We start from the raw sequence: 14,228 nt of genomic DNA, 5'->3' as shown, positions 1-14,228 counted from the left end.
TCAATATCTTCCTAACATTTTGGTGCTTTCATTTCTTCTCATGCCTCCCAAAAATTCCCAAAAGGACCCAGATGAATCTGTCACACAGATTCTGGTAGAAAAATTAAAGGAAAATCAGGAGCTCCAAGACGCCCGTCATGCTGTCATTACAACGGTGCTCCATAACATCACGGACCGCCTTGCGGAAATTCGGTTTGCTCCTACTTTTCCCACAAATCCTCTACTTCCTTCTCCTACACACCCTTCTTCTTCTCATCTATCTCACAATGGCCAGCAACCACCTACTCTTTCCCCTGGCCCTAACGGCCCATTACCCTCACCGTCCCCACCCTTCCAACGGCCTCATACACCACACCCACCTACCCACCCTATTCCACCACATCCTTACCCCACGATACCTGCCCCTTACCCTCAGCAACCTCACGGCCCAAACCCACCGCCTCGCCCACCCAAACTCCAACTTCTCCCATTTAATGGTTCTGATCCCCTTACTTGGATTTTCCAAGCCGAACAATTCTTTCTATTTTATCAGGTTCCCCCGGAACAGCGATTACCTATGATCGCCTTCTATATGCAAGGGGACGCATTAAGCTGGTTCAAGTGGATGTTTGACAACTCCTTACTCACTGATTGGCATTCATTCACTAGAGCATTGGAAACACGTTTTGGTCCTTCTGCCTATGCTAATCACCAAGCAGAACTTTTCAAACTTAAACAACACGGATCGGTGGCTGATTATCAAAAACAGTTTGAGAAACAGTGTAACAGAATTTGGGGGTTGTCCCCAGAAATAATACTTAACTGCTTCATCTCCGGCCTTTTTCCAGAAATTCGGCGTGAATTAGCAGTTCTCCGTCCTTCCTCAATTTCGGACGCTTTAGGACTCGCTAAACTAGTGGAGGACAAAGTCCACGACAGCAACCGCCACACTGCTAAATTCCCTAGGGTCGCTTTTAATTCTCCATCGTTTCCTTCCAAAACCCCCACGTCTGCTATAAGCACCTCGACTGGGTCTGCCTTGCCTATCCGCAAGATGTCCTTGGCTCAAATGCAGGATCGCAGAGCTCAAGGGTTGTGTTATCATTGTGACGAAAAGTTCATCCCAGGCCATAGGTGTCAACCTAAAAAGTTTCTCCTAATGTTGGAGGACCCAACTCCGGATCTTTCCCTTCCTGATGAGGTAGATCCTGTGGCGGACGTAGTGGGTCTTGCAGAGACAGATCATGAACAAGTTCAGGAAGATCTCATTCATTTTCAGATTTCAAATCAGGCTCTAGGAAGTAACCTATCTCCAAAGACTCAAATTTTCAGGCTATATTCATGGACATTCAGTTACAGTTTTGGTTGATACGGGAAGTTCACATAATATCCTCCAACCAAGGATTGCATCTTTCTTAAACCTCAAGATCACCCCTACACCCCAGTTTCCAGTGATGGTGGGTAATGGGACGCACATATTTTGCAGTGGGCTATGTGAACAAACACCTATTTCCCTACAAGGTCGGGAATTCTTGATACCATTCTACTTACTCCCAATTAAAGGGGCTGATGTCGTCCTGGGCATTGAGTGGCTTCGGACTTTGGGACCCATAATTTCAGACTTTTCTGTTCCATCAATGAAGTTTTCAGTAGGGGACTCTACAATCATGCTCACGGGTGACAATTCCTACACTCTACAACCTTCCACTTTCCACCAACTTTCTCGCCTTCTACATACTGACAGTATTTCTACTTTTCACGCAATTACCATTCTTCCTATCTCACCCACCCCACCTCCCTCACAGGCCCACCACATCCCTCATCCCCACCTACAACAAATTCTAGACGCTCATAACACAATTTTTCAAACACCCACTACACTACCCCCCTCCCGTCCTCACGACCATCACATTCCTCTCCTTCCCTCTGCTACCCCAATCAATTGTAGACCTTACCGCTACCCTCATACTCAAAAACACATCATGACCACTATGCTAAATGACATGTTACAAGCAGGCATTGTTACTCCCAGTAATAGTCCCTTTTCGTCCCCAGTTCTGTTGGTTCGAAAAAAAGATGGAACATCGCGTTTCTGTGTGGATTACCGGGCCCTGAATGCCATTACGGTACCTGACCGTTTTCCCATTCCCACTATTGATGAGTTAGGGGGGGCGTCCATTTTTTCTAAGATCGATTTGTGATCCGGGTACCATCAAATCAGAGTCGCTCCAGCAGACACTCATAAAACGGCCTTTCGGACGTTTGATGACCACTACGAGTTTCTAGTTATGCCCTTCGGGCTTACAAATGCCCCGTCCACATTTCAAGCGGCCATGAACGATCTGCTTAGGCCACACTTGCGCCGGTTTGTCTTAGTTTTCTTTGATGATATTTTGATTTATAGCAAGTGTTTGAGTGATCACATGTTACATTTACAAACTGTGTTACACTTATTAGCCTCTAACCAGTTTTATGCCAAGTTATCTAAATGTCATTTTGGGGTTACTTCAGTGAGTTATTTGGGACATGTGATTTCCGCATCTGGCGTTGAACCAGATCCGGATAAAATACAGGCTATGGTTGAATGGCCACAACCTCGTTCACTCACGGCTCTCAGAGGTTTCTTAGGGCTCACCGACTTCTACAGAAAATTCGTTCAACACTACGCCACACACGCCGCTCCCCTCACCGATCTTCTTAAACAAAATAAATTTACATGGACTACAGCGGCTCAGCAGGCCTTTACAACTTTAAAAACAGCAATGACTAAAACTCCTGTTCTATGGTTGCTCGACTTCTCCGATACATTTGAAGTCGAGACTGATGCCTCAGCGGTCACCATTGGCGCTGTTCTTTCCCAATCTGGACGACCAATAGCCTATTTTAGCAAGAAGATGGTGCCCCGCATGCAGCTCGCATCCGCCTACGTCTGTGAGATGTTCGCTGTAACAGAAGCATTTAAGAAGTGACGTCAGTATTTAATCGGGCACAAATTTATTATTTTAACAGATCAACAAAGCCTCAAACATCTTATGACTCAGGGTTTGCATACCCCAGAACAACAAAAATGGGCAGTTAAATTAATAGGGTTTCAATATGAGATCAGATACAGAATTGGTACCTCCAACCGAGTGGCCGATGCCTTGTCCCGAAGACTTGATGACGTAGCTGTTCTGACATTGCTGTCCTCTCCGATTCCGGCCATCCTCGAACAGTTACGCGCATATTACATCAGCCCCACAGGTAGCACATTGGTTAAAAAAAGTGAGTCAGATTTGCATATGCAAAAGAAATTTACCTTCTCACAGGGCATCTTAATGTATGACAAGAGAATCTACATACCTGATATGCCAAATTTACGCGAACGCATTCTGTCCGAGTTCCATTCTTCACCGGCAGCCGGTCATTCAGGTTTGAAACCAACAATGGCTCGTATTGCAACATCTTGTTACTGGCCGGGCTTATACAGGGACGCCAAACATTTCATCAAACACTGCATTACCTGTCAACACAACAAATATTCACCATTAAAGCCAAATGGGTTGCTTCAGCCCCTCAAAATACCAGAGGCTGTTTGGGAAGATCTTTCTATGGACTTTATTACAAGCTTACCACTGTCTCACGGCCACACGGTGATATGGGTAGTTGTAGATCGGCTCTCAAAATACGCCCATTTCATCGGCCTCCCTACAAAGTTCACAGCCGAGTCACTGGCTCACCGTTTCTTAACCGAAGTCGTTCGACTTCATGGGGTTCCGCGTTCCATTGTTTCCGACAAGGACAAGATCTTTGTAAGCTCCTTCTGGAAAGAATTTTTTCGGCTTCTGGGCACTAAACTCTGTTTTAGTTCGGCCTACCATCCAGAAAAAGATGGTCAAACCGAGGTGGTGAACCGTTGCATTCAGACTTACCTACGGTGCTTTACCGGCTCTCAACCGACCAAATGGTTCCGCCACCTTCCGTTAGCAGAGTACTGGTATAACTCCTCCAAACATTCTTCCACGGGATTTTCACCCTTCGAAGCACTTTATGGGAGGCCTCCCCCCACCTTACGGAGTTTTGTGAGTAATGTTGACCAACCCACTCCGGCAAGGGATCTCTTGCAGTCCAGATCCAGGTTGTTGACTACAATAAAACACAATCTAATGAGAGCAAGGCTAAGGATGATAGCTCAAACAGAAAAAGGGCGACAGGATATTACCTTCCAAACCGGCGACTGGGTTCTTCTAAAGCTCCACCCATATCGTCAGGTCACGGTGGCTTGGCGGCAATGCCAGAAATTGGCTCCTCGGTTCTATGGCCCATACCAGATCAACCGTCGCATCGGAGCTGTAGCGTATGAACTCGCGCTACCACCATCAACGAGGATCCACCCCATCTTCCACGTCTCCTTGCTTCGACGGTTTTACGGTGATCCACTGTCCTCTACTGTTCCAATACCACCGTCCATAGACTCCCTCCATGACGCTGAAGAGAACCAACCAACAACAGAGGCGACACCGCGCCGTATGGTTAACCCGCAAGGGTCACCCACCAAGAACCACCAAGGGTCATTCAAAGCACAAAAGGGGGACGACGCACAGACCACTAGGGTTATTGTTCATACAGAACCACCAAGGGTCACCCACGAAGGAAACAATATTCAGGAGACGGAAGGTGTTTCCCATAACCAACAAAAGGATGGGTGTCCAGATAAGTCTTCAAAAGCAAAAGAGTTGAGAAACAAGACATTAATTGAAAACTAGGAACCGTGTTCCTTGGACAACTACACATCTGTGCCAAAACCTGCTCCTCAATCTGGACCGTGGGATCCACACGGGTGTTTGTACCGTGGTTCTTCCTTGCCCTCGGATTTCAAAGTTACAGCTGGCCACACAGTTTCCCATACACTGCCATCAATTCAGTCTTCACATGGGAAAGATCAAAAGGAGCCGTTGGATGAGGCTATTAATGAGCCACGTGCCCCCCAAGGTCACATTCATGCAAGGCCAGCTTGCCCTAATCACCGCCCAAAATCACGTGCCAACTTCTCTCCAAAAGGGTCTCTCCGCTCTGGACCGGATCCAGCCCAAACAACATGCAATAATTTAAACCTTGAGGACAAGGTTAATGTGGCAGGGTTGGGCAATGATAGGGCCTCAATAAGCAAGCCCAAACGCACAAAGGCTACTCCAAGCTGGCACAAGGATTTTATTATGAAATGATAAAATAGGGGAATAATTCTGTTAGGATAACAAATATCTCCTTTGTGTGATCCATCCACTTGTATGGCTGTGATCAGTTGTTAATTTACCTTCTTCTTTATAAGCAATGTAAGAAATCCAAAGGGGAAAAATGAATGAAATATGAATATCCAGTAAATTCTCTTAACTTCCTTAGAAATTAATTCTCTTCACTCAATATCTTCCTAACAGATTCTTACCTTGAACTGTGCCTCTTTTTTCGTTTGTGTCACTGAGATTCCTCCTCAATTTCTTATTGATGATGATCATCTCATAAATTGTGTGAATATATCTTACGGTGGGAGGAACAAGATGAAGTAATTTCAACCCATGATTATCTATGTTGAAAGCCAACTTGAGCCTCCAACAATTCACTCTATCGTTCTTATTCACGCATGAAGTTCGTCTTGAGAAGTATCGTCACAAAAGGATTTTAAATGCTCTATTTGCAAATATTGCAGCAACGCCTCCATCACATCGGGTTTTGCACTTGTCTCTGTCGCATCCTATTTCGTTTTTACCTCCGTATTCGTAGAATCCTTCTCGTTTAGTTTTTCCACTGTCCTATGATAGTTATAATGGGTATGACGAATCGTGGAGCTCGTGGAGGACGCTGTGATGGTTACGGTGGCCGTAGTGGTAGAGACAATTATTTTTTCAATCTCACATGTACTTAGTTTCGTAATTGCTTCGATAATTACTTAGGCAACTTGGTACTATGCTCCTTGGTTACCAATTTGCTTTTGGGGGATTCCAGTAAACTCACAGTTTGGTCCACCAGTATACCTTCTGTCACTCTGTCTTATGAGCCACATTAGCTTGGTCCATCTTATGGGAACTACACTAGACCTACTACTACTGGTACAATTCATGCCTTTCGATAAGCTCATCCTCGTGCTATTGGGCTTGGCCCAATTCATGTTCCTTCACACACTCAGTATGCAATGACAGTCAACATTGGTGACAAGGAAGTGAAGGCCTATGCTTATAATAATCCTAATATTCCTCTGGTTTATTCCCTGAATTCTTTTGATATTTGCTCTGCTTGCTCTATGGGAAAAACAGATTACATGCTCACCTCCTACTAGTGTTGATCATTCTTCATTAGAACTTATTTACATGGATTTGTGGGGCCCTGCTCCCATTCATTCTCTGTCAGGCTTTAGATACTGTGTTTCCATAGTAGATGCTCATACTAGACACACATGGATCTATTTGCTCAAACAAACATAAGAAAATCTCTAGTTTTAAACACTTTCTACAAATGGTTCATACCCACTTTATAAAACTGACAATGCTGTTGAAAGTGATTGGGATGGTGAATTTAGATCCTTCAATTATTTTCTTAAGTCTTTGGGTATTCTACATAGAATCTCATGTCCATGTAGAAACATGACTTACCTTAATTGCTCATGCATTTTTACTTGTCTTACTGGGAGCATGCTTTCACCACTGCTGTGTGTCTCATTAACAGACCCATTCTCCCACCCTACAACATAAATCTCCTCATTTTTTACTTTTTGGTACTGCAACTGATTATACCAATCTCAAGGTCTTTGGTTGTGCTTGTTACCCTCATTTAAGACCCTACAACAAGCACAAACTTGAATTCAGGTCTTCTGAATTTACTTTTCTGGAGTATACCAATACATAAGGGTTACAAATGTCTTTCCAAAGAAGGGAGATTGTACAACTCAAAAGATGTACTTTTCAATGAACTTGTGTTTCACTTTACTCCTAAAGAATCTAAGTCCTCTTCGTCTGTTTCAACTTTCAAATGCTTCTGACTTTAGTCCTTCTCTCTCATCATTGTCACTCATATTTCTTAGCACTCTTCCTTTTAATAATCCTACCATTCTTCCAGTTTCTTCCTCAAATTCTTTCTTTCCTTCTGACACCTCTTCCTAATTCTTCTCGGTCGAAGCAAGCCATGCAGGTTGAGTATGATGCGTTAATGGACTTGGGAACTTGGTCCTTGGTTTCTTTTCCACCCCATAAGTAAGCCACATGGTGTTAGTGGGTGTTGAAATATAGGGTTTAGGTATAAAATGAGAAAAAAGAATGCTCAAAATAGTAAATTGTATTGATGCTATTGTGAGTGATGATTTTATACAAAGGACATAACACTAACCCCGGTTTATACTAATACTGAACTCCAGAATAAATAAGGAAACAAATCACGCAAGATAAGATAAAGTAATCTCAATCCTAAGAGATCTTCTAAGATAGTCTAAACAAATCTAAGATATAATAACGATAATTGAAGATATTTTCTATATCTAAGTAGATAATTTAAGATGTCCTTAGATACTTTCATATAATCTAACACTCCCCCTCAAGGTAAAGCTTAGCTTTAAGCTTCTTACATGAAAATATATAATTTTTTTCTTAATAGTTAGCACCCAAAATCTTTGAAATTATGATTGACATTCTCTTCTAGGATAGAGACGAGGCCACTACTTCTTGGACAATGACGGGGCGAATGCATCTTGGGCAATGACGAGGCCCGTGCATCTTGGATAATGACAGGACTAATCCATCTGGGACAAAGACAATGCCAATGCATATGGGACAAAGACAATGCCAATGCATATGGGGCAAAGATGAGGCCAATGCATCTGAGACAAAGACATGGCTAATACATATGGACAAGGCTGGGCCAGTGCGCCTGAGGCAATTATGGGGCCATTGTAAGTCATAACTCATAACCAACGTAAGTCACCATTGAAAAGAAGTCAATACTAATATGATTCATCAATGAGAGAAAAGGCACCATTGAAATGATCATTATTCATTGGCGAGAAGAGAAATCACCGGTATAATCAATTACTAAGAGAAGATTGGTATCGCAAACACAAGAGAAGATGTGAATACTAGAGCATGACCAAATAATATCCGATATGAGTGCCAAACACAAGAAGATGACACAAATCAAGAGAGCCAAACAACCACACTAAGATCTTGAAGAGAGACAATTAATCAGAATTCTGAATTTTTTGGGAACTCGGTAGCGGAATAGTGACGTGACTTGTCGCAAAGGATGATATAACTCTAATACCATGTTGATACTTTGTAAATGATGTTATTCAAAAGATACAATGCTAACTCCAATTTTCACTTATACTAGACTCCTAAATACATAAAGGAAACAAATTGTACAAGATAAGATAAACTCAATCCTAATAGATCTTATATGATACTCTAAAACAAATCTAAAGATATAATCATGACAATTTAAAATATTCTCTCTATATAAGTATCCTTTAGAATCTCTGAAATATAATTTGAAGTATTATGAGATAGTGCTCACATGAACTTTGCCAAGTCGATTTCTACTCCTATGGCCAACACTTGTCTGTTGACTAAGAAAGATAATGCTGTTTTTGAAAATCCTACTCTTTATAGATCTATTGTTAGTGCTCTACATTATCCTATAGGTACTAGGCCAGACATTGCTTTCAGTGTCAATAAAGTTTGTCAGTTCCTTGATAGGGCAAATCGCAAGTGCACGATTATGTCGTCAAGTAATAAAATATCGATCCCACGAGGACTGAAAAACTCCTTTAATTATAACAATTAATTATCCCTAACTCAAATAAGAATTAAAAGTGAGTTTAGAACAATTGAACATTTGACAAGAATAATTATAAAAATAGTAAAAAGGGATTGAAATATAATTTAGGAAGAGTTCCCAGGATAAGGGTTACCGCCTTTACACTCGCAATTCCTTGTTTTGCTCATTTTCATGAGCTTTAAGTTATGAGGGTGAATTGCTCTTTGATATGTGTCATGCTCTCTCGAGTTCCGATGCGTGTACTCAATTGAAGTCGCACCTACTCTCATGGTACAGTTATCAATCAAATCCTTTACTTGAGTCTTTCAATCCAATCGCTTCGTAGCAACCCAATGTGAATTCCAGAAACCCCCGAGAATCCTAATACTACTCTCGTGAATTAGGATTCTAGTTTGAATAACTGAATGGTTAGATAGAAGTAAGAACAAGTGTAAAGTGTTGGCCAGACAACTCACACAAATAAAATTCAATTTAATGATTCAAATCACAACACTCAATGAAATAAAAGCAAGAACAAATATTTATTGAATGTAAAAGGGCATAGCCCCAATCCTAGAAACAAAGGGAATTACTCACTCATGATAGAGAAGAGAATACCAAATTTTAAATTAGAGAATTGTAATGTAAAGTGAGGTGTTTTTTCATCCTTGAAGGAGAACCCTTATTTATCCTAATTACAAAATATTGGGCTAAGCCCAACAAAACAAATCTAAAAAATAGGAATATAATATAACATCTATGACTTCTTTTGGCCCTTCAATTGGTCTTCGCATAGCCTTAATACTAAATTTCATCTTCTTGCACCCAATTTCTACTCTTTTTGACTTTAATCCATCCAAACTGCACAACATAGTCAAAAAACACCCGCTCAACCCGAACAAAGGGAAATAAAAGCTAAAAGCAATCCTAAAGTCCTAATTATGTCCTAAAATGCAAGTTAAATGCAATGCAAATGTAACATAATTTCACACTCATCATTCCTATGTTAGCCTTTACAAGAACACTGGTATGCTCTTAAAAGGATACTAAGATACCTCCTATGTACTGCTGCCTATGATCTTGCTCTGAAGCCTGTCTCTACATCAGTTCCTTTACCAAAGTCTTTTGTGATGTTGATTGGGCCTCAGGTTTACATGATCGAATGTCTGTCTCAGGGGCTTGTCTCTTTCTTGGTGGTGTTAGAAGCAAAACACAATCTCTAGGTCTAGCCCTGAAGCATAATACAGAAGTTTGGCCATAACATTTCAAGAGTTTACAGGGTCGAATCGTCTCTATCCACAACCAAATTCCTATAATACACTTGTACTATATATACTCGACTTCCCTTGGTAATCATGTAATGATGAAATCATAATATCAATTACAATTTCTTTTTTCTGTTTCTCTCTTCTCTCTCTTTGTTTTCTCTGTTTACAGCTTTTTTGTACAATCATAATTTCAGGTGGACTGGTATAATATTTGGCTTGATACACTAGAAAAATTCGGAAGGCCGAATCAAGGGAAAGATACAGTTGATATCATTGAGGCCAAAGCTTTACAGGTATATATATACTTAACAGATAACTTTCCAGATGAAAGAAATTGTATACTATAAGATTTTCAGCCCACTTTTCTTTCACACACATCTTTATTTTCCCGTGTATTTCAAGTTACTGAAAGGGAAGGATCAAGACATTAAGCTCCTTTTGGAAAGAGTATTGAAGTCTGGGGACTACAGTGGTCTTCAAGAAGAATGTCTCACAGACACATGGATTGGAAAGGACAGGTCAATTTCACTCTTGCATTGCTAAATTTTAAAGCATGCATATTTCTTTATTTCTTTTTCATATCTATTCATGTTTGTACCAGATGGGCATTTATTGATTTAAGTGCAGGTCCTTTTTCATGGGGACCTGCTGTTGGTGGAGAAGGTGTGCGCACAGAAGCAAGTTTACCAAATGTTGAAAAGACAATCGGTCCAACTTCAGGTAGTGTTCATGTGTGTTTGTGCATTCTTGTGCATGTGTGTTTGTGCACTCTTCTTTGTTTTCTTTTTCTTCCATTATCTTTGCAACCCTTTTGTCGTTTAATGTGGTTCCTTTTATAACCAAAAAAGGTGTTGGGTTAATGCATGTAAATGATTTTATATTTCTAATTTAGGCAACCTCTTTGATGTAGTATTTCATGTTCAATTCAGTAATCTAATGAATTAAGTTCTCCAATTAATAAATATGGTCCATAAAATGCTTATGTTGGTTAGCAAAGGTGAATCTAATTTATTTGGTTCGTCTTGCATGGTTTATAAGTCATGACCCGTATTTTTATTTCTTCTATTGTCATTGTTTTCTCCTTGCTGGTTGCAGAAATTTCAGAAGAAGAAGCTGAAGACCGACTACAAGATGCTATTCAGGAGAAATTTGCTGTATTTGGTAATGTATGCATCATATGTCTGATCTAATAATATTTGCATAGTCCATTTTGTGCTTCTAAGAACAGGGTTTCAACGAGTTGCACTTTTAGCAACAGCGAGCACCTGTCAGAATCCTTAATCATGCACTGTCTATAAAAAAATTATAGTCCATGGAATTTATGGGAGCTGCTTCTATTTTTATTTTAATACTTGATTTATGGATTTTATTGGGTTCTTTTCGGTAGGAGTTAGGTTACTGCACACAGTTATATGTGGTCGGAAACTGGAAAATAATTCCTTCCATGTCTTACAATTTATGGCTCAAGAGAAATAATTGAGGATGAGGAACATTTTGTGATAGAAATAAAGATCATGTTGACATGACTTTTATGTTGTGTTGTTAGGTTTCAGCGTTGTTGGAATGTAAACTAGGATGTTGAGAGGAATATAAGCCTCTCACTTGTTTTAGTCCCCCCTCCCCCACTAAATTTTTATTGAAGTTTCAATTGTGATTTCAATGTTGCAGACAGATCACCAGGCTATTGATATTCTTTTAGCTGAGATCGACATATATGAGCTTTTTGCCTTCAAACATTGCAAGGGAAGGAAAGTTAAGCTTGCTCTTTGCGAAGGTAATGACACTGCGTTTTAGCTTTTGGGCTTTGTTTTGTGAATTGAACTTGAAATATGTCTACTGCCTTTTCTTATTTCATTAAAAAATTGTTTCAACTCATTTCTTATAAAATCTTGCTTTCCTATGAGGATAGAAAAGCTTACACCATAGCTTTATTTTCACATCCACTGACATGTGAAATGTTTTCATGAAGCTGCCTCTTTTTTTTTGAATTTTAAAAAGGAGTTGGTTTTTCATTTTATTTCACATCTAGTGGTTTATTTTTGAAATTTTAATTATCAAGCCTGGCAAATATGTGCAGCTCAGTGCTTCAAAAGGTTTATGGTCCACATGATGTTTATGGTAGTTTTTCATATAGCTTTTGTAACATAATAATTCCAGAACTTGATGAGAGGATGCGGGATTTAAGAAATGAGTTACAGTCGTTTGAAGGGGAGGAATATGATGAAAGTCATAAGAAAAAGGCCATAGAGGCATTAAAGCGGATGGAGAGCTGGAATTTATTCAGTGATACACGCGAGGTAAGCCAATTTGGTTGTCACTGTTTTTATAAGGAATTGTATGGCTACGAATTTGTATGTACTTTAAAAGTCTGGTTATACCTCAATATTAGCTTCATTAATGGATTTGCGCCCGTGCAGGGTTTCCAAAATTACACAGTTGCACGTGATACTTTTCTTGCACATCTAGGTGCCACACTGTGGGGGTCTATGAGACATATTGTATCACCTTCGGTTGCTGATGGTGCCTTCCATTATTATGAGAAGATATCCTTTCAGTTGTTTTTCATCACACAGGAGGTAAGGTGTAGGTTTGATCATTTGAAAAGGCTTGCAATAATGAAGTATTCATGTTGTTGCCCTTGCAATTATTTGTGCAGAAAGTTAGAGATATTAAATACCTTCCTGTGGATATGAAGGCTATAATGGAAGGACTTTCCTCGTTGATGGTTCCTTCTCAGAAGCCAATGTTCAGTCCACACATGTATGCAGTCATAATTTTAACTCTGTTCTTTTCTTGGCCATATGTTTCTCTTTTTTTGTTGAACCTCTAATTAGACATTTAATTGGTGATTTTTATTCTTTTCATACACTTCAGTATGTGCCAGATTTGGCATATTTCTGTAAAGCATGAAATCATGCATTTTTCCTAGTTTTCTACTCATGTAACTAAGATTTTCAGGTTACCTATGTCTGAGGATCCTGCTTTAGCAATGGCCTTCTCAGTTGCAAGACGAGCAGCTGCTGTCCCTCTATTACTTGTCAATGGAACCTATAGAAAGACAATTCGTTCCTATCTGGATTCTTCAATTCTTCAGTATCAGTTGCAAAGGCTGAATGACCATGGTTCTCTTAAAGGTCTTTTTTATAATCTCATAACCCCCATGTTTTAGAATGCTGTATGTACATGGAAAAAGAATCAAAGGTTGGGCAATCCTAATGAATTTGAAAGAAAACCAGAAGAAAAAATGAAATACTCCCTCTGGTCCTTATTATAAGGCGCCTTTGATATATATAAGCTACTTATTCTATTTTCATCCGTTCCATATTTTTGTTCTGTTAGAGTATAGTTATTGTGTTATTGATCTGGGCAAACCTATTTTGCTTGTACTTACTGATCTATTTTTCTTTGATAGATAGATACATGGACGGATATACTGACCCAAAGCATATTACTGTTGCTTGATATTCTCAGAATTGACTCTAAGATAATAATCTTTTGTGAAAGATGCAGGTAGACATGCACATTCCAGGTCCACACTAGAGGTTCCAGTTTTTTGGTTCATTTACAGTGAACCATTATTACTGGACAAACATTTTCAGGCAAAAGCACTATCTGACATGGTTATAGTCGTTCAGTCAGAGCCTTCTTCCTGGGAAAGTCATCTACATTGTAATGGACACTCACTTTTATTGAACTTGAGGTTAGATTCAGAGGTCTATTTTTCGCTTCTTAAACTGGCTTGTTTATGAAGCATGCTATTCAGTTATTATTGAATTATCCCTGGGAGAAATATCTTGATGATGGAGCTAAAAGATTCAAGAGGTTAAGGGATTTATCATTATCTGTATCACAGGCCTTACATTTTTAATAGTTGAACATTTATATTGAACAATTGCGGTAAGACCTTTATTTATTGAATAAAAGGCCACTTACCAAATATTTATGTACTTTTTTTGGTGATTTCATCCTTTATCTGGACAATGAAGGCGACCTATAAAAGCTGCAGTGGCTGCTACTGCTGAGCATCTTGCGGGCTTGCTTCCCCTTCATCTTGCTTATAGTCAAGCTCATGAGACTGCAATAGAGGTACAATTTATGTCCAATCCATTTATATTATGCATATTTTTAGGTCTTATGCAATTCAATATCTGTCCCATACTGAGGAATTTCAATTATTGTGCACTGGACTAATAAACTAACTCTCCT

At 39.8% G+C, this 14,228-nt stretch overlaps 1 protein-coding gene across 1 annotated transcript in view; it reads left to right on the top strand.

Moving 5' to 3' along the window:
- The window catches only part of LOC109344415, a 23,875-nt gene that overhangs the window by 6,303 nt on the left and 3,344 nt on the right, over positions 1–14,228 (top strand). The window contains exons 11-21 of the mRNA XM_019583213.1: positions 10,217–10,315; positions 10,425–10,540; positions 10,624–10,742; positions 11,118–11,188; positions 11,691–11,796; positions 12,180–12,319; positions 12,440–12,598; positions 12,679–12,782; positions 12,981–13,156; positions 13,533–13,722; positions 14,009–14,108. Of these exons, the coding sequence (XP_019438758.1) occupies positions 10,217–10,315; positions 10,425–10,540; positions 10,624–10,742; positions 11,118–11,188; positions 11,691–11,796; positions 12,180–12,319; positions 12,440–12,598; positions 12,679–12,782; positions 12,981–13,156; positions 13,533–13,722; positions 14,009–14,108 (1,380 nt within the window). The remainder of the gene's footprint in view (positions 1–10,216; positions 10,316–10,424; positions 10,541–10,623; positions 10,743–11,117; positions 11,189–11,690; positions 11,797–12,179; positions 12,320–12,439; positions 12,599–12,678; positions 12,783–12,980; positions 13,157–13,532; positions 13,723–14,008; positions 14,109–14,228) is intronic.

Source organism: Lupinus angustifolius, chromosome LG03, assembly GCF_001865875.1.
Source record: "Lupinus angustifolius cultivar Tanjil chromosome LG03, LupAngTanjil_v1.0, whole genome shotgun sequence".
Lineage (NCBI taxonomy): Eukaryota > Viridiplantae > Streptophyta > Magnoliopsida > Fabales > Fabaceae > Lupinus > Lupinus angustifolius.
This window is presented reverse-complemented; position numbering and strand designations above follow the sequence as displayed.